The 25,356-nt window shown below is 36.4% G+C and overlaps 1 protein-coding gene across 2 annotated transcripts; it reads left to right on the top strand.

Moving 5' to 3' along the window:
• The first annotated feature begins 6,273 nt into the window (after window positions 1-6,273).
• On the top strand, window positions 6,274-17,440 carry LOC132643689 (zinc transporter ZTP29). Of its 2 annotated transcripts, XM_060360202.1 has the most exons (12): window positions 6,278-6,668; window positions 7,514-7,572; window positions 7,853-7,945; window positions 8,452-8,541; window positions 8,627-8,708; window positions 10,746-10,801; window positions 14,720-14,776; window positions 15,289-15,329; window positions 15,918-15,985; window positions 16,137-16,193; window positions 16,296-16,413; window positions 16,958-17,440. In XM_060360202.1, the coding sequence occupies exons 1-12, from the start codon at window positions 6,605-6,607 to the stop codon at window positions 17,001-17,003; spliced, it is 831 nt and encodes a 276-aa protein (XP_060216185.1). In that variant the 5' UTR covers window positions 6,278-6,604; the 3' UTR covers window positions 17,004-17,440. The 2 variants fall into 2 exon arrangements, with proteins under 2 accessions (XP_060216186.1, XP_060216185.1); XM_060360203.1 differs by lacking the exon at window positions 14,720-14,776 and having other exon boundaries at window positions 6,274-6,668.
• The last annotated feature ends 7,916 nt before the right edge of the window (window positions 17,441-25,356 follow it).

The following is a 25,356-nucleotide window of genomic DNA, read 5'->3' as shown; positions in this document are numbered from 1 at the left end:
TGGCATTTGATTTGCTATTTTCTGCAAGTGAATGATCTTCTGGATCTCTTGTTCACATATAGGGGCACGTGGATCAAAATGAGATAGTGATGAAACTCTCCACGCTATTTCTCTTTTGATTTCTTTTCTCTCTCCCCTTCATTATGGAAAATTTGTTTCATCAAATTGACAATCTGCAAATCGATCAGTGAATAAATCTCCCATTAATGGATCAAGGTAGCGAATAATAGAGGGTGATTCAAACCCAACATATATTCCTAACCTTCTTTGGTGGCCCATCTTAGTGTGCTGTGGTGGTGCTACCTGTACATATACAGCACAGTCAAAGATTCGGAGATGAGCAATATTTGGTTCATGGCCAAATACTAATTGTGACGGGGAGTATTTATTATAATGAGTCGGTCTGAGACGAATAAGAGATGCTACATGTAAGATAGCATGGCCCCAAACGGTAGTTGGCAACCGTGTTTTCATAAGTAGTGGTCTTGCTATCAATTGTAGGCGTTTAATAAATGGCTCAGCAAGGCCATTTTGGGTATGAACATGAGCTACAGGATGTTCAACTTTTATCTCAACTGACAAACAATAATCATCAAAAGATTGAGACGTAAATTCTTCGGCATTATCGAGATGTATAGCCTTAATGGGATAATCTGGAAACTGTGCCCTTAAGCGTATTATTTGTGTCAATAATTTCGCAAACGCCAGGTTGCGAGACGATAGGAGGCACACATGAGACCATCTTGAAGATGCGTCTATTAGGACCTTAAAATATCTGAATGACCTACAAGGTGGATGAATATGTCCACATATATCCCCATGTATACGCTCAAGAAAGGTAGGGGATTCAATGTCAACTTTCATTGGTGATGACTTAGCTATTAATTTACCGTGAAAACAAGTGGCACATGAAAATTCACCACTTTCAAGAATCTTCAGGTTCTTAAGTGGATGCCTATTTGAATTTTCAATAATTCGTTTCATCACTATTGATCCAGGGTGACCTATTCGGTCATGCCAAAGCACAAAATGACTTGAATCATTAAACTTCTGGTTTACGATCGAGTGTGCTTCAATTGTACTAATTTCTGCATAATACAGGCTAGAAGACAAATTTGATAATTTCTCCAAAACATATTTCTGGCCGGAGACATTCTTTGTAATGGCAAGATATTTGTAACATCCCGTAAATTCGAATTAGGTATGAATGTATGAATCTAGTATAAAGGTGATATTTTAGCTATACGAATCTATTTGGGATGAACTCGGGTGATAAACAGTCGTTTTGAAGTCAAACCAAAAAGTGAAGTTCTTAAGGCCTTCTAAATTCGTCTAAGTCTAGGACAGTCTGTACTTATGGCCTGTTTTCTGGCACTTGCGTTAGGAATTTGTGAAAACTTCCTTCTTGAAAGTTGTATCCCTTTGAAATACCTTTCCAACGGTATATTATGTGTGTGTGTGGGGGGGGGGGGGGGGGGGGGGACAAGGGGACATCTGTACAAAAAGTTATGGCCATTTTACTGAAGGATTACATTGCAGTCCGTTCACCGATCATGTTATACGAACTTGTTATACGGCCCATATAATTTTATACGGACCGTATAACTCGTCCGTACTTCATGACGCTCCAAATCGACGTTTTGTTCAGCCATGATAAAATATGGTCATATTATACGGACCGTATAATACGTCCATATAATTTCCGTCTCAGTTTTATATAAATTCAAGCCTTGAGTTCTTTTATCATTATTCACAATTCCAAGCCCTAGCAACAATCCAAAACATCAAGGTAAGTCAATCCAAACCCTTCCAACTCAATTCTAACATATACTCTACAAATCTAAGCAAGAAACATCATTCCTAAACTAGGGTTTTCAAGAAAACTCATCTCAAGGTTTAAGATTCAAGATTTTCGAAATCTTCTTCAAAGTTCAACTCTTTAATTCAAGTTTTGGAGCATTACCAGGTATGTAGAGTTACTATCTACGTGTGGGAACATCATTGTTCTTCCCCACGCCTCCTAATCCATAAAGTATGAAACTTTACAAAACTAGGGTTTCTATTCTATACTATGCTCATGATAACCCTAGGTCCATGTCTATGACTATATTATGTTTGAATTGCTATTATTCTATCATTGTGTTCTTGATACTCATTATGATTATTAAGAATCTGTCCGTAATCCATGAAAACCCATATTTTGTATTCCATGGGTTCTTGCATGCATGTTTTTGACTAAGAATGATTATTTCATGAATATCCTATATGTCTACAAGTTTTCATGCAATTAAATCATATAATTACTTTCATGCCACGATACAAGAAATATACATGCTAAATACAAGTTATTTGACGAAAATCATGGGCTTCTTAGCCAACTATATTATGTTTATGTTTTTGGGGATTGCACGAATTACCGAGAAGGCTCAGATAGCCTGAAACTACGTAGCCACCGTAGAACTAGGATCGCTTCGCCCAGATAGGACGATACCTTAATTTTACACTGAATGGATCCATCAGGCACGATACGACCTTATACCCTGGCAAGGTATGGGGGCTCTGCTGGTCCGGCGAGGTACCAGACTCCACGTACCCACGTGGTGATATTATATTGTCGGTTATGAAACGCTCTCCCTACCTACCATGTTTTACTCATGCTTTATATTATATATGTATTCATGTTCATGCTCATAACCAGGTTTCAGTTTCACATTCAGTTCTTATCTTTATTACTTTATGTCCCATGTTATTTCATTCAGTTGCCTTACATACTAGTACATTCAATGTGCTGAAGTCCCCTTTTATTTGCCCGGGGGCCTGCATTTCACGATGCAGGTACTGATTTACAGGACGATACATCTGCTTAGTAGGACAGCATTCGTATCAGCTTATTGGTGAGCCCCATCTCATTCGGGGTTTATTCAAATCTTTATTTAATGATTAGCTATGCATCTAAGGTATGCTGGGGGCCTTGTCCCAACGAGTATGTTTTCCATGTTCAGACTTATGTTAGAGGTTTCATAGACTAGACAAGTCAGTTATGTTACGTCAGACATTCGGAGTCGTATAGCCATTTTGGCTCATTCATGTTATTTCCGCACTCATGTTTAAACAAGTATTTTTATTAAGTATTATGACTTACTACGTTTTATAAAGGCTCATCATGTATTCACGTTATATTCCGCTCATGTTATGCCTCATGATGATTCAGCAAGCCATGTGGTTCGCTTGGTCATATGCAGTAAGGCACCGAGTGCCGTGTTTCGCCCAGGCCATGGTTCGGGGCGTGACAATATTCATCATTTATTTCCTTTGATGTCTCAATGTGATACCCATTACGGCGGATATCTTTGAAACTTAACAAGTTTCTTGGGGATTTAGAAGAGAATAATGCATCTTCTATAACAAGTTTCGTCCCCTTATAGGCAGAAATATCGTAGCTCTTCCGAAGCCTTCAATCAATTTCGAATTGCCAGAAATTGTATTAACATTTCCCTTTTTCCTAAGCAAGTGAGAAAAGTATTTCTCATCTTTGAATATGACATGCGTTGTTCCACTATCAATCACACAAATATCTTCATGATTGGTCATTGATCCAAACAAAATTTAGGAATTTCCATATATTCTTCAAAATGAAAGAATAGACAAAGAGAACATTAAAATAGATATTATTATTAAACAAAGCATTACACAAACTTTATTTACATAACTATGGAAACATAGCTATTATAGCTAATAGTAACAACATGGATGAAAATATCTAAACTATTACTGATCCCTCACCGATCAGATGATCTATTTTTCCTTCAGGGAGTTCAAAGAAATCTGCCGCATCTAGATACACGGTCTCAACATTATCTTCAGAAATAAAATTTGCTTTGGCATTCTTTTCTGCCTTTTTTAGGGAGGCTTGATAAAGCTCAACTAGATGCTTTGGCATACGACATGTACGTGACCAGTGCCCCTTTCCTCCACATTGGTAGCATTTATTTTCTGAATTTTTCTTTTGCACAACTTCATGCTTTTCATCCTTCTTTTTACACTCCTGGTGGTGAAGGGTATTATTTAGTGCAAGACAAGAATCATGATTAAAATTTATTCCTCGACCATGGCCATGACCACGACCTCTTTCATGCCTAGAATGGTGAAAATTTTCCTCATTCACTTTAGGGAATGGGATAGTACCAGTAGGTCGACTTTCATGATTTTTCATTAATAGTTCATTATGTTATTCAACCACTAGAAGATGTGAAATTAGTTCAGAATATTTCTTGAACCTCATCTCTCGGTATTGCTGCTGCAGGAGCATACTCGAGGCAGAAAAAATGGAGAATGTTTTCTCCAGCATATCATGATTAGTGATATTTTCACCACATAATTTTAACTGAGAAATAATTTTAAACATGGCAGAATTATATGTACAGATAGATTTAAAATCTTGTAGCCTCAAATGGATCCAATCAAAACGTGCTTGTGGAAGCACAACCATCTTCAGGTGGTCATATCTATCTTTCAAATTATTCCACAGCATAAGAGGATCTTTAACAGTGAGATATTCCATTTTCAAGCTCTCATCAAGGTGATGGCGGAGGAATATCATTGCCTTGACACGGTCTTGATTCGATGCTTGATTTTGATCTTTGATGGTGTCTGCCAGACCCATCACATCAAGATGAATTTCGGCATCAAGAACCCAAGATAGGTAGCTTTTGCCAGATATATCTAAGGTAACAAATTCACGTTTAGAAAGAGTTGCCATTAATTAAGAAAAAGAAAGTCAATACCTTCGAGACTTTCAAAGTATTTGCTCGAGATGGCAGAATTTCGTGCTGATAACGTATTATAAAATAAAGACTATAAAAAAAAATACACCAAAATAAATGTATAGAGAGAGACTGATTTATTATTCAACTTTTAAACTGATATACAAATGTGTAAATGAACGTCCTATTTATAGAGGAGAGGTTACTTGGTGGCCAAGTAACTAACTTGGTCACCAAGCTAGAAAATGAATTCTGCATAATTCAAAGTTTAAACTTGGTTTCCAAGTTGAGCTTGGTCTCCAAGTTAAGGGACAACCAAATATAATTTACAACACCTTTTACCTTTTAACTTCTTGTTTTTCAAGTTGTTATTCATCACTTGTTACATTCAATTTCCTTTTGATTATACAATCAAACCTCTCTATAACGACTTAGTTTATTCAATTATTTTTTAGCTGCTATAATGAAATATTATTATAGAGAATAAAAATTAATTCTAAAAGAAAATTTGATCTTTATAATAAAATGTTAATACTATTATAAAAAAATCTGATTATATTCATTTGTTTCAACATACATATCATATCATTCGAACTTCAGTAACTTCAAAATTTTAAAAATTTAGGGTTTATTTTTGTAAATAATTTCTTTTGACTTGATAAGAGCAAATGGAGTTGTTAAGCTTCAGAATTCTACTAGTTGTGGATGCTCCCTTCATTTTAATAACGGTTCATTTTAATAACTATTCACACACAGTATAATGTAACTCACTATGAAATGGAAAAAATAATAATTTTAAAAACATTTTTTTGGACAAAAACAAACTCTCATATAGACTTTAACATAACCACAATGCTTTTTTCCTTCCAATTTGAGATAATCGGCCATCTATAGATTTTTGTCTAGAATATTTGGGAACTTAGGTCATTCACCTACGGTCTAAGTGGGTAATAGCCCGTTTGACGAAGTTTTTGAAAGTCTAAAATTGCTTATTTTAAAAAATTGAGGCATTTGACTAAGTTTTTTGGTGAAAAAAGGTGCATACAGAGAGTATCAAAAGCTGTTTTTCAGAAACTAAAAAAATAGCTTTTTCCCAAAAGTATTTTTTTTTAGAGAAAATACACTTAAAAATACTTTTTAAAAACTTGGTCAAATATCAATTGTTGCTCAAAAGTGTTTTTTAAATTAATTGGCCAAACACAAATTGTTTTTCACAAAAAATATTTTTTTTTAAAAACACTTTGAAAAATACACTTTTCGAAATAAGTTAAATTTTAAAAATTTGGCCAAATGGGTTAGAAGCTAGAGACATAAATTACAAATTACCAAAAAAAAAAAAGAGAAGAAGTGAATTTGACTTATTATAAAACTTGTGATTGTACATTTGCAAATTAAAAACAAATAATGGCTCTCAAATTAGTAGGAGTATATTGATTAAATGACCCTTCACAAATATTATTATTTCAAAATTACCCATATATACAAAGGGCGATACAGGGTCATATACCTCTCTATTCAGTAAAGTCCCTTTTAACTAATTTCCTTCATCTTTTTTTATCCTAAAGGCATCAATGTTTTAATTAAAAGAAATCAACTAATAGCTGCAGACAATAATAGAATTAAGAAGTTTGCATAGCCAAAAGCAACAAGTTTGTAATTTCTTGGACCCCTCAGTTTCCATTGTCTCTTTCTTCAAATCTACACATTCTCTCATATATCTGATTGTATATTCAGTCTCCAGGATTTGATTTCTTCTTTCCTAGAGCCTAAATTATTTAATCTTGATAACCATTTGCTTCAAATAGATATTTTTTCTGGGCTTCAGAGCAAAGGGTTTTGCTATGGATTCTCAAATTCTTGTTGCACTTGGTCTTTCAATGTTGGGTGGCTTGAGTACCTCTTTAGGTGAGTTCAAAAGTTCCTTTTTTTGTTGTTTTTTTCAGTTTGGAATAGTTTCTATTTTCTACTTTTGTGAAAGTGGATTAATTATCACAACCTGATAAGTGCTCCAATGTTATGCTTTTCTTCCCTAATTATCATATAGCTAGAGAAAAATAATACTTCCTCTATCCCATTTTAAGTAACAAAGAATTTTCTTTGAAACTTGTGGTCTAATTAAGCCATAAAGGTTTATGTGGCAATACATAACCTTATTTAGGGTATATGAAAGGTTGAATTGTTTCTAAATATAGAAATGAATCTTTTTTGTTTTTTGGATAGACCAAAAAGGGAAGTGTACCACATAAGTTGGGACAAATGAGGTGTACTTTTGAGTAATGGAAGTCAAGTGTCTTTTTCATTTTTGTGCTCAATCCTTGGTGTCTTTTGTGTAAGCATAGTGAAAATCATACTGCTAAAACTTCAACTTTTATACATAGTTCCCTCTTAAAAACTATATAAAGCACATTGGGGAGTGGGGACTGATGGTGCTATTACTTTATGGTGGTTGTTTCCATCTCCTTTGTGTGTTTTCAGTCAGAGGTGGAGCTAGGATTTGCAGTTTATGAGTTCTAAATTCTATAATAGCAATATGAAATGTAGTAACTGGGTTCTGAATTTAATTTTTGTACATATTTAGTGAATTTCTTAACATAAATATAAGGTTTGAACTAAAGCTACTAGGTTCGGCTGAACCTGTAGCTCAGCTTCTAGCTCCGCCATTGTTTTCAGTTTCTTGAGCGTTTGAAGCTATAAGGTCCTCCTAAGAAAGTTTAGTTATCTGATCTAATTTTGTCTTATCGTTTGAGCAGGTGCGCTTTTGGTGGTTATTAACCAGTCTCCAAACTTGAAGATGCTAGGACTTTTACAGGTGATGTTTAATTGTATTTGTAAAAATGTCAGAAATAAAATGGTTAATTTCAGTGATTCATGGTTTATCTGTCACTTGCTTGTTTAGCATGCTGTCTTGGTAGATGTTTACTGTCGGTTATTTAATATATTCTCGGACTTGAGTATTTTAGCATTTGAACAGAAGAAAAGGATCATTTGATTTTTAAATACTGATGCTTTAAGCTTTCCGAGCTTTAAAGAACTCGTTATGTTCAACGGTGTAAATCCGAGAGGCCTGAATAGTTTCTCCGGTTGTGCAGGGGTTTGCTGCTGGTCTTATGCTCAGCATATCATTCTTTGACTTGGCTCATAATGCTATAAACTCCATTGGCTTCTTGAAGGGAAACCTCTGGGTGAGCTATCTCCTAATTTCATTCTGAACTTTATCAATCTGTTTTCCACTTAGGGTGTGTTTGGTATGAAGGAAAACGTCTTCTTGGAAAATAAGCTGGTTTCTTACTTATTTTCTAGGTTTGGTAAGTAAGCAAAAGTATTATCTCATTAACATTTCTATGTAATCTAGCAAAACACTGTTGGGGTGGGATAGGGTGGGGGTTCGGGAGTCATGGAGGTGGGATGGTCCAAGGGTTGGGGATTAGGGGCGTTGGGTGGGTGGGAGGAGACAATGAACTTGGAATGTCACTTGTGTCTTATGGAACTTGTTTTTCCTACTTCCATTAGGGAATTCATTTTCCTCATTTTTAAGGAACTTGTTTTCCAAAAGAACTTGTTTTCCAAAATATTTTGACCAACCAAACATAGAAAAATTGGAAAAAGATGTTTTCCTCAATACCAAACACACCCTTAAAGAAGAAAAATACAGTTCTTGGATCTTGACTGCGAATCTTTGGGCTGTCAGTTTTTTGCAGGTGTTATCTTCTTTGCTCTTATCGCAAATTTCATCCCAGAACCTACACTTGCACCCATTTCAAGTGCCAAAGGCAAAAAGGTATGACGATTTGTTTTCTACAGGAGAAAATCTCATTCATGCCAAAAGTATTAAAGAATACAAATGGTTTTCTGCATGAGAACAGAAAGACGGAGATGATAGGGGTAAGGATATTATGAAGAAGCATCGCCGCCAAGTTTTATTTAGTGGAATCATCACAGCAGTAGGTCAGTCTGCTGTATTGATTTGTTGATAATTCCATAAGATTTACAGCATTTTTGGTTCTGTTATGCTGTAAAACCTCCCTTTGAGTTCTCATTTCAAGAACTCCAAATGTTTGTGAACTAGGCCTGATGAAGTGCTATGTGTGGAAGCCTACTTTTGAGGTTTCTCGTTGTTTCAGAGTCTCATTACAAATATTTTATGCAAGAGTACATATATGCTTAAAATAAATCTTCATTTTAATGTCTCTGAAGTTGTAACACTCCACCTTCATGAGAGTTTTATTAGGTCGTTAACTTAGATTGATAATAAGTAGATTGCCCCCAAGTAAAGCATAATCTTGAGCAAATTCATTAAGAGGGATATAGTGTGGCCTGCATAATTTTATCTGGAGTCTTGTTCAGTTTCTGCAGTGCAAGGTTACATGCTCCTTTATAGTACCCATTTCTGGTATGAGAAGAATATTACAAGCTTACTCAAGTTCTTTTTCCTATCTAGTTTGTCATTAGAATTAAGTTTACCCTTCAATTAAGCTAAGGGTTTTTAGTAGGTGCCAGATGTACAAAGTCTTGTTGTTAAACAATTCCTTTCCCTTCATTCCTTATTGTCTGTTGCGAAGCTCTCCATTTGGACTGTCAGGTGTGACTTATATATGCTCAGCGTAATATGTCAGATTCTTCTTGTAGGGTGTGTTCGGTATGGAGGAAAACGTTTTCCAGAAAATGTTTTCCAATTTTCTCATGTTCGTTTGGTAAAAAATTTTAGAAAACATTTTCCTCAAAATTGGGGAAAATGACTTCCCTAATAAAAGTAGGAAAAACAAGTTCACAAGTTCATTCCACCAACCACCCAACCCAATCCCAACCACCAAACCCCAACCACTCCCACCCCACCCCCACCCACCACGCCCCGCCCAAAAATAATTTTTTTTTGGAAATAAAGTTTTGACATTATTTTTGATTTTTTGCACCCCACACCCTAGCCCTCCCCTACGCCTACCCCCTCACTCCCTCCCCACCCCACCCCCCCACCCCGGGAAAAAAAATTAATATTTTTGAAAAATTTTTTTTGACGTTTTTTTTTGTTTTTGCACCCCCCCCCCCCCCCCCCCCCCCCAAAAAAAAATATTTCTTTTGAAAAAAAAGTTGACAATTATAAAAATTGAATGTTTGCGTGGTTAAAAATTAAAACTTTTGGAATAAAAAAAAAAATCAAAAGAATTTTTGTTTTGGAGGGGGGGCGTAGGTGGGAGTGGTGTGGGTGGGGTTGGGGGTTGGGTTGGAGTTGGTGAGGCTTGGATGAGTATTTTCCAGAAAATGTTTTTTATCAACCAAACGAACATGAGAAAATAAGTAAGAAATTCACTTATTTTCCACTACCCAAATGAACATAAGAAAATAAGTGGAAATTCACTTATTTTCTAGGAAAAGATTTTCCAGGAAAACATTTTCCTAGGAAAACATTTTCCTCCATACCGAACACACCCGTAGTAAAAGTAGGTTTTCCTCAATAGGCAGCTGAAAATCATACTCCTTCCGTCCTATTTTATGTGAAGCCGTTCGGGATAAGTGGTTCAGAGCCCCTAATTTTCGGTGTGAATCTGGGCATAAATTCTTCATTTTTTCTGCAATAAAATTTACATATTTGAAAACTGCATGAAAAGTACTACAAGTCAGCGGACATAATAATTCGGAATATTTGAAAAAGTTTGATAAAATCATAGTACAAGATTTCCTAGTATGAGATGTTCCTAAATTTTCGAGACTTTTACAGATAAGAATTCTATATTACTTGCACCTATTTCTAGCAATCAAAAGTCATTTGTCAAGTCAAACATTTACTTGTACCCCCACATACTATGCAAGTCCAATTGACTTCTGAATCTCTGTTTCTTCTTAAACTACACTTCGTAGAATTACATGAAAGGAGGAGTAGCAGTATGGAAATAGAAGAGAATGATGTATGCATTTGATCCATACTTTTCATTCAATATAAGATGTATTACATGGTTTTTATTTGTTTTTATTGGCTTTTATATCTAGGTATAAGCTTGCACAACTTTCCTGAAGGGATGGCTGTGTTCCTTGGATCAATGAAGGTAGTCCTCCTTTCTTGATTGTTGGATGTTTATAATCTTCTCTAACAATCACTTTAGTCATTGTTGCTCAACCTACGATTTCTATTTTAAGAATCGTATGAGTAACAATATTTCAATTAATAAATGGCACCTCAAATCAAAAACTAGTTGGAGTCGGCTATATGAATCATCTATATCCATAACAGGTACCCCGTGGCATAGTCGAGGGGCACACAAGTTGGCCCGGACACCACCGTCATCGAAAAAAAGAATCATCTTTACCCTATTCCATTCCGTACTAATAATTTGTCTTTTAAGGAAAATTAGGTACTCCCCAAAACTAGAGACTCTAAAATCTCAGACTTACACCTACTACATAAACATACAAGTTTCTAACCAGAATAAAGCACTTGTGGAAAACAACGGATTTAATGTAAGCGTAACAACAACAACTAGGCCTTAACTTGAACTAGTTGGTATTGTCTATATAGATTCCTTACTTCCAGTTGTTGTATTCTTTGCTAAGCTCACATTATTTGTAAGGGGGTATAGGCCTTTTAAGATTTCCCTCAATGTGATTTTTGGTTTGCCTCAGTCCCTTTCATCACGTTTAATCATCATCACCGGTGAATATGGAGGTTACACAGGGTATCGCCAAGGCATCTGAGGCGACCTATTTATTCTCTGTGTGCTACTCCATCTTAAACATCAACACTTCTATGACATTCAGCTTTTTGATATATTTAACTTAGAGAACTGATAGTCACTCTCATATAATATTGCTGGTCTTCATAACTGTTTTATAAGACACGCCTTTTGTTAGGTAATACCGTAACGGTGGTTGAAGATTAAAAGAAAAGTAGCAAATAAGCTTTAGAAAACATACATTTAAGTAATGTGAAATATCTTAATCAAATTAAGAGCAAGAGCCAATTGTTGTGATAACTGAAAAAATTCTTTAACATGTTTTATGGGGCAATAGAATACAGATAATTTTGAAACGTAAATTACTTAGAAACTTGTTTAGTCATGGTTGCTCAACTTACAAAATATTGGTTTTATTCTGTTTGGGGAAATGTCAGCATTAAAATTTAGATACATACACTTAGGGTGTGTTCGGTATGGAGAAACCAATTTTCCCATGTTCGGTTAGTCAAAATTTTGGAAAACATTTTCTCTAGGAAAACATGTTCCTTAAAAATGAGGAAAATGACTTCCCTAGTGGAAGTAGGGAAAACAAGTTCCACAAATGACATTCCACATTGATTGTGTCCTCCCCACCCCCGTAGCCCCCATCCCCACCACCCCACACCCTTACACTCACCCCGACCTCCCATAGTATTTTGTCTAGATTATATACAAATGCTTTTAGGATAATATTTTTTGCTCACGTACCGAACACAAGAAAATAAGAAATCCACTTATTTTCCTTCATACGAACACCCCCTTGGTAATGTGAAATATCTTAATAAAATGCTTAAATTGTAGCAAAAAACCATCTTTGCGATAACTGGAAAAACTTTCCAACAGATTTATTGTGCATAAAGTAGACATTTCTTGGATATAAATTGCATGGGACAACCTTTATAGAAAAAGGAAATTGCATAGAACAAAAAATAAATGAGGACAACGCAGTCAACAGCCCCAGTATTTCTGGTCATAATCTGCTTCAACCGGCTATGTTGTATGGGGCGGAGTGTTGGCCAGTTAAGATCTCTCACGTTCAAAAGATGAAAGTTGCCGAGATGAGAATGTTGAGATGGATGTGTGGGCACACTAGGAGCGACAGGATTAGAAATGAGGCTATTCGGGATAAGGTGGGAGTGGCCTCGGTGGAAGACAAGATGCGGGAAATGCGACTGAGATGGTTTGGGCATGTGAAGAGGAGAGACATAGATGCCCCAGTGCGGAGGTGTGAGAGGTTAGCCATGGATGGTTTCAGAAGAGGTAGGGGTAGGCCAAAGAAATATTGGGGAGAGGTGATTAGACAGGACATGACGCAGTTACAGCTTACCGAGGACATGACCTTAGATAGGAAGGTGTGGAGGACCCACATTAGGGTAGAAGGCTAGTATATAAGTCTCGTTATCTTTCCTTATTAGTAGGCGCATTAGCGCATTATAATTTCTTGTGCTTTGATTTATGTTATTATTTGCTACTTTCTGTACTTTGATTACTCTATTTTATCTGTGCCGCTTTCGTGATTTGCATTTCCATATCGCATTGAATTCCTTGATTATCCTGTTTTACTGTGTCGCTTGCATTATTTCATTGCAATATCGTTTTAAATCTTTTAACCTTATCTGACCCCCTTTTTATGCTTCTATTGAGCCGAGGGTCTCTCGGAAACAGCCATCCTATCTTGCACGTCCAACTTTTCCTTTATTGTTTCTATGGTCAGTCTACTGTACCAACTGCATTGAACTACAGGACAGGGAATTGCATGAAGGCATTCTTCTCTTGCGTCTCTACACGTAGATTTTTGGATAAACTTAGGTACCGTTTGCTGTTCGGATATAAGAATGGAAGTGCGAGAAAACTAACTTTCTTGTTTGGCTTCAAGCAAGCTGAACTAATGCTGCTACTGATACATTACCTGTTAGTTGCAGAAAGAGTAATGGTTATAACTTTGTTTGGTTTGGTGAGAAGACACTTGTGAAGTCTTTTTCTTGAAATAGACCAGTGTTATTAAAAGCGAAAAGCGCAAAAAAGCTCTAAGATCAGCTTGGGCTTTAAGCGCAAAGCGCAGATAAAGTGTGGGCTTTAATGAAAAAAGGTGCAATGGTGAAAAAACACAAATATATATATGTTTAGTCCAAGACTAATAATAATAAGCATGAACAACAAATATATGGACAAAGAAATTGTAAAAACATTGCGATAAAGTGAAATATCAATTATGTAGTGTCACCTCTTCAAGAGAGGCTCATTGTCAAGGAAAACTATGTCTTAGAGCCTTGTTGATGCACTGAAGCGCAAATAAAGCGAGGCGAAGCGCTCAAAATGTTTTGAGCCTCGCTTCAGGGCTTAAGCGCGCTTTAAGGGCGCCTTTGACAACACTGAAATAGACAAAAGATCTCAGTCTGCGCATAAGTCCTAAACAAGTTAAGATCGGCTATCTTCACTGAGCATGTTATTCCATTTAAACTCATCTCATGCGAATGGTATGCAAATACAGATACAAGGTATTAGACTTTTTTATATTTTCTAAATGTATAAATCTCTGAAAGGCTAAACCACCATAGTTCCTCTTAAAAGTGCTAACATGTCTATCCTAACTAATATGTATCGCCTATACAAATCTTTTTCTCCCGTTGTGCCATATCTTTCGCCAAGTCTGCATGGATTCCAGATATTTTAGGTCCTTCAAGACAACTTCCTTCCATGTGATTTTAGGTCTACCTCACCCTCTTTTAATACCTTCACTTACCATGGTATCACAGCTACAGATTGCTGCATCTGGAGGTCGACGCAGGACATGAACGGATCATCTCGACCGGCATTTTCTCATTTTATCCTTGATCTAATCTTGTATTTTCACACATCTGTCTTAGCATCTGCGTTTCTCCGACATTCATCTTGCGGATGTGTTAAAACTTTAGTGGCCCAACATTCACTCCCATGTAGCATTTGCTGGTCTTATAAGTGGTCTATAGAACTTACCTTTCACTTTTGTAGGCATCCTTCAATTACATAACACCCTTCTGACACTTTATATTTTAACTTCCGATTTTGATTCTATGTGCAACATCTTCATTTATCATTTCATTCTCACGGAACAAGCCCATATATCTAAATTGTTTGCATTAAGGCACTGCAGTCCCATCTAACTTCACCTAAATTCACTCTTCTTATGTTGACTAAACTTGCAGTGCAATTGATCCTCAGTTATAAACTTATGATTGTTTAGATTCTGTTTTTGTCATGCTTTTCTTTTAGGGACTTCGGGTTGGTCTAAACTTGGCTCTTGCTATTGCTTTACACAACATACCAGAGGTATGCTTTTGTACAAATCGACCAGTCTATTTCCTGATTTCTGTTTGTTTCTTGAGTGCAAGTATACAGGAATGGACTCCTTACCACAGCTATAATGTGTGATATCTTATCCTATCCCAATGTGTATGTGTATGTACTTGATTGCTGTATTATTCTTGGTTTCATTCATTTTTTACTCTATGAACATGTTATTCAAATTTTCTCCGCTGAGCAGATTGTTTTTGATTAAATAACAAAATGAATGTGCTTATCAGTTCATCCAAGAGCCATGTATGGCCCATATTTGAAGATAAGGCCCGTGCATATTCTGAGCACTAATTCTTTCGAACATTTTCCATATTATACCAAATCCCTAGCTGAGTTAGGGTTGAGGCATAGTTGCTTGAATGGTTGATTGATTCACAATGCCTGGTATGGTAACTACTGTAAAACAGTGGATAGTCTTGCCAAAATAGGTATATTTTAACAATCAACATGTTGTTCTTAGATGTTCTTATGTGATGTGCTTGCAGGGTGTTGCTGTTGCACTTCCAGTTTATTTTGCGACACAGAGGTAATGGTTCCTAGTAGACTAACTTAGTATTAATAAGGATAGCATCTTTTGCTATGGCGTCAATCTTGGTTTCTATTATTTGGTCAATTTTCTAATTCTTTATGGACTCCAAGCACGTAAACATCCTATCTTCAATTAAGTCAGGTCATATGAATGTGGTTTCGCCATAGAGTCGTGTTATCTGTACATACTTATGCTAGAGGCCTTAAGGCTATTTGAATCATAAGACTTACAGTAAGGCTATTTAAATTAAAAGACTTACATGCACATAACTAAAGTTGCTGGAGCTTTAGAGTATAAGAAATTAAAATGCAGATAGTAAGAAAACTCAACTAAATGAAACCCTTTTGCTCCTGCTCTCCAACAAAAGGTAGCAATAAGATGCTCTCGTCACTTTGATTGGTAATTTCCTCTGCTCAGAACAATTTATCAAGGCTCTATCAATGGCATTGCAAGGATAATGTTCTAGTTGGTCATGCAATAACTAAAGAACAAACATAATCAGTTTTACCAAGATCATATTGTTGTATGCGTTATCTCATTTTTTTCTTACACAGTTGAAATTTATATGGTGAGTCTGTGTCTCAGCAAATGGCAGGCATTCAAATTGGCAACACTTTCAGGTCTTGCAGAGCCCCTGGGTGTTATTATTGTGGGTGAGTACCTGTATTCATGTCTTTTTTTCTTGAGAAGGTTAAGATTTACCTGATATTCATGTCTTTTAGTTTAAATAGAACATAAAAGTGTACATGAAACAGTGAATTGGTTCAGATTTCATTAGTTTCTTTAAACATGAATGAACTGCAGGATATCTATTTCCAAGCAGCTTGAATCCTGAAATTCTGGAGGGCCTCTTGGGAGCAGGTTGATATGATTTTTATTTACTTGAAGTTTCTTGACTGATGAGAAAGTAAAAACATATAATTTTGAATTATTGTATTCTCTAATGGATCATGTTGCTTTCAGTGGGAGGGGTGATGGCATTTTTAACCCTACATGAGATGCTTCCATTGGCATTTGACTATGCCGGTCAGAAGCGAGCTGTCAAAGCTGTCTTCTTTGGAATGGCTTTCATGTCTGCCAGGTGAGATAACTTCTGCCAACATCAACGTTACTCCTGGTTGTTACCAGGCACTGCTAAATATTGTACTTCCACTTGAAAGGTTCCGAGCTTCAATGAGTTACATTACATGTATTCGACAGCAACTTGATTTCTTTTTTTGTTTCCATGCTTTTGATCTGGCGGAACCTCCTTTGCTTGATCCATTTTTTTTTAACATAATCTATACTATAGAAATGGAAGTATACTAACTTTTAGATGCTAATGGTTGAAGTATAATCTTATGGAGGACTCCATTTTTCAGTTAATGCTAGTAGTTAAGGATCAGTAATACCAGCATACTACCAATGCTGATAGTTCTTTCATCTGCTGATACAAATAATTACTAAGGAATCTTGCTGTATTTACATATTTGTTGTAAAGGTCGCTTCCCTTCTAAATTTGTTTGTCATGGGCATGGCACCTACCTTATCAATATTGATTTCGTTACCTGCTTTTGCTTTCTCCTTCTCTTCCTTTCTTTTTCTTTTATACTTTTGCTGTAATTTTACCTTCTCTCCTATTGCAGCCTGTATTTCCTTGAGAGGAGCTTGCCAGCAGACATGAGCTTGTAGTTCTCACTTCTCAGTCATACGGTGTTTCATTACTCGTGCTGCTCAACTTCGATGGAACCTTTTCGGGGGTGCTAAGCTTCAATAGTACCATATGCATTCTTACAAAATCCATGAGGCATGACATTTGGTTTGGCAAGCTGAATGGAAGTGAAGGTATAACAGTTTCTGAGATTGTTTTATAGTAAAATAGGAGATGCACATGTCTGAAGTCTCATATATGAACAAAAGATACATGGGCAAAAAATGGAAAAATAAAAAAGGCAGGCAGTTGAAATGCTGAAGATTGATGTAAATGATGGACGGTCAGCTGTGTAATATCAATATCAATTATTATAAAGATAATGAAACGTATAGCATCTGAATCTTTAGCAGAAAGAGGTATGGCCGATGAATATTGTATTGTGTGGTTATTTTACGAATGGTCATCTAACTTTCAATTTATTGTACCAATGTCATAAAATTTACTTTTATAATGAAAAAAGTACTCAACTACATTGATATTACAGAAAATGTAATTCAGTCTGGAAAACACAACTAGTCCGCCATTTTCGCAACTCAGGTAATTACCTTTTAGGGCCGCCCTAAAAGACAACTGGCAAATGTATATTTTTTTATATTAAATATAAATATACATATTTACCCAAAAAAATAAAAATAAAATCTAAATATACATATTGTATACTTAAATATACATAGTTCATGTCTTGTGTTTTGTATATTTTGGGTAATTTCTCGTAATTAATTTTGGCGGATGGGTTAAAATGAAAAAGTCCCTTAAATATACTCATGTGGCACAACTTAAAAAGTAAAAGAAAACTTAGTGCGAGTTATCTCTCTTGTGTGGTTTGGGAGCTATTGCACAAGAGCGGGATTTACCGTGTGCGCACTCGATGGGTAGCGGCTGTGGGTTCCCTTGTCATTAAAAAAGGGATTTTTACACTCTATGCAGATTTAGGAAAGTTAATTACCCGATTTAGCCCATGTTTCAAAAATTACCCGAGTTAGTCGCTTTCTCCGACAACACAATCAGCAACAAGTGCTGATGGTTTTATCTTCCTTATGCAATTTTTTTTATTCTTTTTGTTTTTTAAGTATTTAAATTTTGTTTCACAACTGTAGCGCTACACTTTTATACGACGTAGAAGTGTGTATAAACACCTCTATACATTATGTATAAACCCCTCTATATATAAACACCTCTTGTATAAGTTTGTATAATATTGTATGCTAGTGTAAAAGTGTTTTGCACCTCTTGTATAAATTTGTATAATCTTGTATACCAGTGTACAAGTGTGTATAAACACCTCTTATACATTATTATACACTTTTATACAAGGTTGATACATTGTCTACTCCAGGTGTATAAAGTTATATATTGTTGTATATCGTGAAAAAGTGGCTACGCGGGCTATAATTTAAAAATATGGCTACACAAATGTAATTTTGTATGCTAGATTGTACATTGTAGAAATTTCCCCTAAAAAAAAAAGTAAAAGAAAGGGAAAAGGGCTAAATATACCCCTCTATTTTGTTTTAATAACTAACTTTACCCTCTGTTAGTGATTGTGGATAAATATACCCCTGCCGTCTTCAAACTTCACCTTCGTACCCCTATTTGGATGGAAAACCCCAAATCAATTTAAAAACCCGATTTCACTTGAAATTACCCAATCCTTTTGCTGACCTGCCCCGATCCACTTAATTAATTTAACCCTAAATATAAACACTCCAACCCATTTTCCTTCTGTTTGTTATGCTGTGAAAACTTTTTTTTGCGCGGAGTGCCCTTCTTTTGGGCTGGTCTTTATATTTTGCCCCTCATTTATGCCTTCTTTAATTTTTGCCCCTGCCGCCTGTTTAATGAAAGTTTTTTGACAAAATTACCCTTACCCCAGTAAAACCCTTTCTATTTCGTCATTTGCCCTTTTCTTTTCTTTTTTTGCTTCTTCGTTCCTCCTCTGTTTTGTGTCTGTCTTATCTGTTCTAAAATTTAGGTACGAATTTGGATCTTTTGTTCGTTTCAATATTTGTTTTTATGTTAAATTGTTGTTTGTTGAATTGATATCTTTGTCTTCGTCGTTTTTTATATTTAATTGATCCTTTTTGATTTAAAATTATAGTGTTTTGTTAAAGTGTCAGTATGATTTTTTGAACTTTAGTTTCGTTCCCCATGTATATATTTTGATTTTTTGAATGTCGTAATATGTTTTAGTTGATTTTGATATGCGTTTTGGTTTTCTCTTTGTTGAATCTTTGAAGTTTACTTACTGACTTTTCTAGTTCTTAACACTTGCGTAAATTTTTGTTTTGCTCATGAAAATGAAAGTTTGCCTCTAACAGCATACTTTGTTCTTTTGTAAAGTGAACTTTTACCTCCTCCGGCAGGCTTGTCTAATTCTTAACACTTGTGTACTTTTTTATTTTGCTTATGAATATGAAAGTTTCCTCTAACAGCATACTTCGTTCTTTTGTAAAGTGAACTTCTGCCTCTTCCGGCATACTTTTCTAGTTCTTAACACTTGCGTAAATTTTTATTTTGCTCATGAAAATGAAAGTTTGCCTCTAACAGCATACTTTGTTCTTTTGTAAAGTGAACTTCTGCCTCCTCCGGCAGACTTGTCTAATTCTTAACACTTGTGTACTTTTTTATTTTGCTTATTAATATGAAAGTTGCCTCTAACAGCATACTTTGTTCTTTTGTAAAGTGAACTTCTACCTCCTCCGGCATACTTTTCTAGTTCTTAACACTAGCGTAAATTTTTGTTTTGCTCATGAAAAAGAAAGTTTGCCTCTAACAGCATACTTTGTTCTTTTGTAAAGTGAACTTCTGCCTCCTCCGGCAGACTTGTCTAATTCTTAACACTTGTGTACTTTTTTATTTTGCTTATGAAAATGAAAGTTGCCTCTAACAGCATACTTTGTTCTTTTGTAAAGTGAACTTCTGTCTCCTCCGACATACTTTTCTTGTTCTTAACACTTGTATACTTAATGTTCTTAACACTTGTATGCTTATGAAAAAGAAAGTTTGCCTCTAACAACATACTTTGTTCTTTTGTAAAGTGAACTTCTGCCTCCTCCGGCAGACTTTTCTAATTCTTAACACTTGTGTACTTTTTTATTTGCTTATGAAAACGAAAGTTGCCTCTAACAGCATACTTTGTTCTTTTGTAAAGTGAACTTCTGCCTCCTCCGGCATACTTTTCTAGTTCTTAACACTTGTATACTTGATGTTTTGCTTATGAAAATGAAAGTTTGCCTCTAACAGTATACTTTGTTCTTTTGTAAAGTGAACTTCTGCCTTCTCCGGCAGACTTGTCTAATTCTTAACACTTGTGTACTTCTTTATTTTGCTTATGAAAATGAAAGTTGCCTCTAACAGCATACTTTGTTCTTTTGTAAAGTAAACTTCTGCCTCCTCCGGCATACTTTTCTAGTTCTTAACACTTGTATACTTGATGTTTTGCTTATGAAAATGAAAGTTTGACTCTAACGGCATACTTTGTTCTTTTGCAAGGCGAACTTCTGCCTCCTCCGGCATACTTGTTCAGAACTTTGCCTGATTATTTTTTGTCAACTGAAGTTACTGTAATTTAAAGTCTAAGTCATTGAGCATTGTATACTAATCAAATGGAACGTATAAACTAATCAAAATCAGAACAAAGCAATAAATTTGATCAATTCTATGTTGTTGAGTAAAATTATGATTCGCAATGTTGAATCTCAACTGAATATCAGTTGTTTAGTTCATAGAAGATGATTTGTTGTTATTTTCAAATATTAACAAATCTAAACTTAATAAAGCACCAAATTGAGTTGAATTACGTTCAATTGAAACGCTATATATTATGTATTTACCTTTTCTGACGTTGTAGCAGCAAAATCAATGGAGATTTCTCCGGTGAAATGTTGGAACGATGAAACGATTGAAAGGTTTGTTGTTGGAATGATGTATAGGTTTAATTGGATGTTTGGGGTTCGTTACAGACTTTCAGGTTTTTATATGTTATGGGTAGGGGTAGTAACGTCTTTTTCTTATTATCTTTTAGCTCAGAAGGGCAAATATTAAAGACCATGCATTACAGGGGCAAATATTAAAGACCAGCGCATTTGAAGGGCATTCGCGCCAATTGCCCCTGTGAAAATCGAAGGACAAAAAAGTTAGTTGATCAATCATAATGATCGTAAAAAAAACTAGCAAATGCTTCCTAGTTTTGCTTGTTTGGTGCAACTTATAGTATCAGTTTAACAATGTTTATGAAGGTGAATAAGCTAATTGGCCTGTACAAACATATGGCTTGCAGGTTATTAAAACTAATGCTATGCGTGGCTTGGCTATGTCAAACAGCAAATTCTGTTTCACACACTTGATCATAGAACAAGCAAAATATACGTTAAGTGCTTGTTTAACGACAAATTAAGGCGTGATTCAACTAAAATTGGAGTCATTTACTTCTCCATATATATAAGAACATCACAGCTACCTGGGTTCTTCGAATAATAAAATATGGAGGTTCAATTTTTTTTGTAGTTGTTGTTCCTTGTGTAAATCTCTTGGGAGTCACTATTAAGAGATTTTAAGAGTAGTAGCTACTGGATTAGAGCTTAAAACTTGAAGAACCAACCAAGAAAACTCCAATGACACCCGTTAATGGAGCTCGGAGCTTGAGTTTAAATTCCGGGTTTTTGCAACCGAGCTTTGTTTTGAGTGGGATTATTGCAAAAGATCGGGAACGTATTGGGAAGTTCATATATATGAAATTTGGGGTTTCTTGAAGAAGATTTGAGGTGGTTTTGAATGAATTTCAATTGCAAATTAGTGGGGGATTTCGGCTGTAAATTGAAGTATAATTTGAGAGCTTGTTACTGGATTTTCCCATTCCCAGTCTTCAAGTGAAGCTTAATTGATTCAACAAGGGCATAATCATTTTCAAATTTACCATTTGTCATAATCCTTTGTTGTTTTTTTTTGGTAAGGATGAAAAAAATTTAACTATGGTGGTGAGTCTTTGGATTTAATGTGGTTTGGGTTTTAATTTCATGGGCTGTGGATCGGGTTTAATTGGATATCAGAGCAGGTCTATCCTATGGAGTTTACAAGCCGTGTCTAGTAGAAGCTTGTTTAAAAGTATGTTGTGCACCACATTATATAAACAGGAAACTACAAAGTATTTAGGTGTTCGTTACCCTTCTTTCAGATCCAAATCGTGTTGTAGAGCTGAGTCATAGGAGTTCCGCTTAAACTTACGTGTTGGTATTTGTATACAGAAATGCCTGTGACCAGGAAGAACACAACTAGCCAGAAGGCTAATGCAGCAGCAGGTGAGGGTACCAGCGTGGTACCACCAGCTGATGTGGCCCAGTCTGAGGCCCACGGCGAGACACCCTCTCAACCATCTTCGACTCCTCCATTGCCTGAGAAGCTTCCGACAGAGACAACACCTCCAGTTCCCCCTCCTGTGCCATCTGATCAGGATATCAAGATTGCAGTACATTTATTGGCACATATAGTGGCTACGTAGCGACAACCGAGAGCACTGGCTAGTGCAGGGCTTTCTGAGGGACCCGATAGTCCGAGGGTTCGCGAATTTATAGCTTTGGACGCTCCAGAGCATACGGGGACAAGTCGGGATGAGGATCCGCAAAATTTCATTGGTCAGCTTCACAGAATTCTCAGGGTGATGCATGCTTCGGAGACCGAGGCAGTAGAGCTAGCAACCTTTAGATTGCAAGACATAGCCGTCCTTTGGTACGAGGGATCGGAGAGTTCCAGGGGACCTGAGGCACCTTCAGCAGAGTGCGGTGACTTTTCAGAGGCCTTCCTAGACCATTACTTACCCCTAGAGATTTGGGAGGCCCGGTTGATCCATTCTTGGCCCTTCAGCGGGGCAATATGAGTGTTCGGTGGTATTGGCTCCGATTTGATTCTCTGGCCAGGTATGCCCCATCTCTTGTTGACTCAATGCGGTCCACGATTCACCGGTTTATAGCAGGACTAGCACCAGAGTATGTTGAGGCCTATACAACAGCCTCAGTGAATGATAGTATGGACATCTCCCGGATTCAGGCTTTCGCTCAGAACCCAGAGGAGTGTAGACGCCAACAGCGGGTTACTGAGAGGATAGAGAGGTAGTAGCATAATACGGTGAGGTCTGCTGGTTATCAGGGTGGTTTCAGGACACTGTATTATGGCAGGCCACCTAGGCCACCACTACCTCTGTTCCAGGGTTACATATCAGATCATTATATTCTGTTAGGACTAGGTGACAGCTCCCGAGCATCAGGGTACCAGCAGCAGAGGGGTTCAGGGCAGATGAGGTAACTGCGTCGCATTGTGATAATTGCGGTATGGGACATTACGGGCGATATCAGTATGGTTCATATGCTTATTATTCATGTGGCCGTCCGGGTCACATAATGAGAGATTTCCCACATAGAGGGCAGGGTAGCATGGCACAGCCGACCGGTTCAGTAGAGAGGTCATCCTCGTCAGTGCGTCCCTCAGGGCACGAGTCACAGTCGTTAGTTGGTAGAGGTCGAGGTAGAGGCGAAGCTTCCAGTTCAGGCTGTAGTTAGAACCACATCTATGTCTTAATAGGTCGTCAAGATCTAGAGTCTTCGTCAGATGTTGTGACATGTACATTGACAGTTTGTTCACATAGTGTCTATGGATTATTAGATCCTGGATCCACTTTGTCATATGTTACTCTATTTGTCGCGGAGAAATTCGATATAGTACCTGAGTCGTTGAGTAAACTATTTTCTGTGTCCACACCACTTGGATAGTCTATTATTGCTAAGAGAGTTTATCGGGGTTGCACGACAGTGATTTGTATCCGTCAGACCTCAGCAGATCTGGTAGAGTTAGAGATGGTCGATTTTGATGTCATTATGGGTATGGATTGGTTAGCGTTTTGTTATTCTAATATTGAGTGCTGGACAAAGATTATCAGATTTCATTTCCCAGGGGAAGTGTTACATCTCAGAGATTTCGGATTGTTGCATTGTCAGTAGACTAATGCGAGCTTAATATGAAGTCCTTACAAGGTTAAGGAAAGTATTAGATAACTTAAAGTGTGTACCATAGGATTTTGAAGTCATATGAATGTGTGAAACTAAGTTCGTTGGAGGAAGTGAGGTGTAAGTCATGTTTGGAAACGTTTTTGCCATAATTGAGCTAATATTTATTTAGTAATGTCTTAAGGGGCTGCTATAGGGCCTATTGTATGGTTAATGAAGTGTGATATAAGTGCCAAGAAGGTTCCACAAGGATTGGAGGTCAAACGAATCAACGAGAGTGAGTTTGGAAAATATGGGTTATACTACCACTTATACGGTCCGTATAACATTTCAGAGAAGGCCAAATCCCTGGTGGGGTTATACGGTCACTTATACGGACCGTATAAGTGTCTGTATAACCAAGTCGCGTCATTTTTTCTAGATTTATTTCCTTTATATATATATATATATGACCTAAGCTCATATTTTTTATTTCCCACTTCTCCTAAAACCCTTAAAAGCTCTAGAACCTTGTCTCAAGCATATTCCACTCAAATCCAAGAGAAATTAAAGATCAAGAGGCAAGAATCAAGATACTCATGTGTTGGAAGACTGGCTAGGGTTAGTAGACTTCAAGAATTTCTTGGGTATTGAAGCTAGGGTTTTCATACAAGTTGATAACTTGCTCCAAAGCTCATTCTTATGAGATAAAAAGTTAGTTTTCATGCTTATTTCATGTTATTAAGAATGCTTATTTGTTGAATAACTTGGGTGAAAGGAGAAAGTAGAAGATGAGGTCTAACTGTAGATTTCATAATGTTTGTGAGTAGTAAACTAACTTGAGTCATGATTCTTAGTATGCTATGGATATAATCTTGCTATGAAGGGTATTAATGATGACAAGGAAGTGTTGTATAAAATTGTGCAAAGGGTGGATGTGAAGTTATTGATGTAAGTTGAATATGAGAATGAACTTTGAGGCTTAATTGAATACGACTACTTGAGTATGATATTGTGGATGTTATTAGGGTTGTTTGGGGGGTTGTTTTGCGATATGGTGGAAGTCGATAAAATAGGGGAACTGCTGCCCAATTTGTTTTAGTTCATGAGTTGTTCTAGTTTGAATTCAAGAATGTCTCTAAGACTTAACCATGGTATGTATCCTTTTAATTTTAGAATTCTCAAGCCTTGGCGGTGAACATTAGATAGTTGAGAAGACAAAGAGGTATGTAAGGCTAACCCTTCTTCTTAAGGCATGTTCCTGTAACACCTCGTACTCTCATACTAAACCATATCGGTAACATCCCGTAAGTTTGAGTTAGGTCCTAATGGGTAATATTAGTATTATAATGAAATG

This window comes from Lycium barbarum, chromosome 6 (genome assembly GCF_019175385.1).
Source record: "Lycium barbarum isolate Lr01 chromosome 6, ASM1917538v2, whole genome shotgun sequence".
NCBI lineage: Eukaryota > Viridiplantae > Streptophyta > Magnoliopsida > Solanales > Solanaceae > Lycium > Lycium barbarum.
Note: the sequence above shows the minus strand (reverse complement) of the source record. Positions and strands in the feature narration are given on the sequence as shown.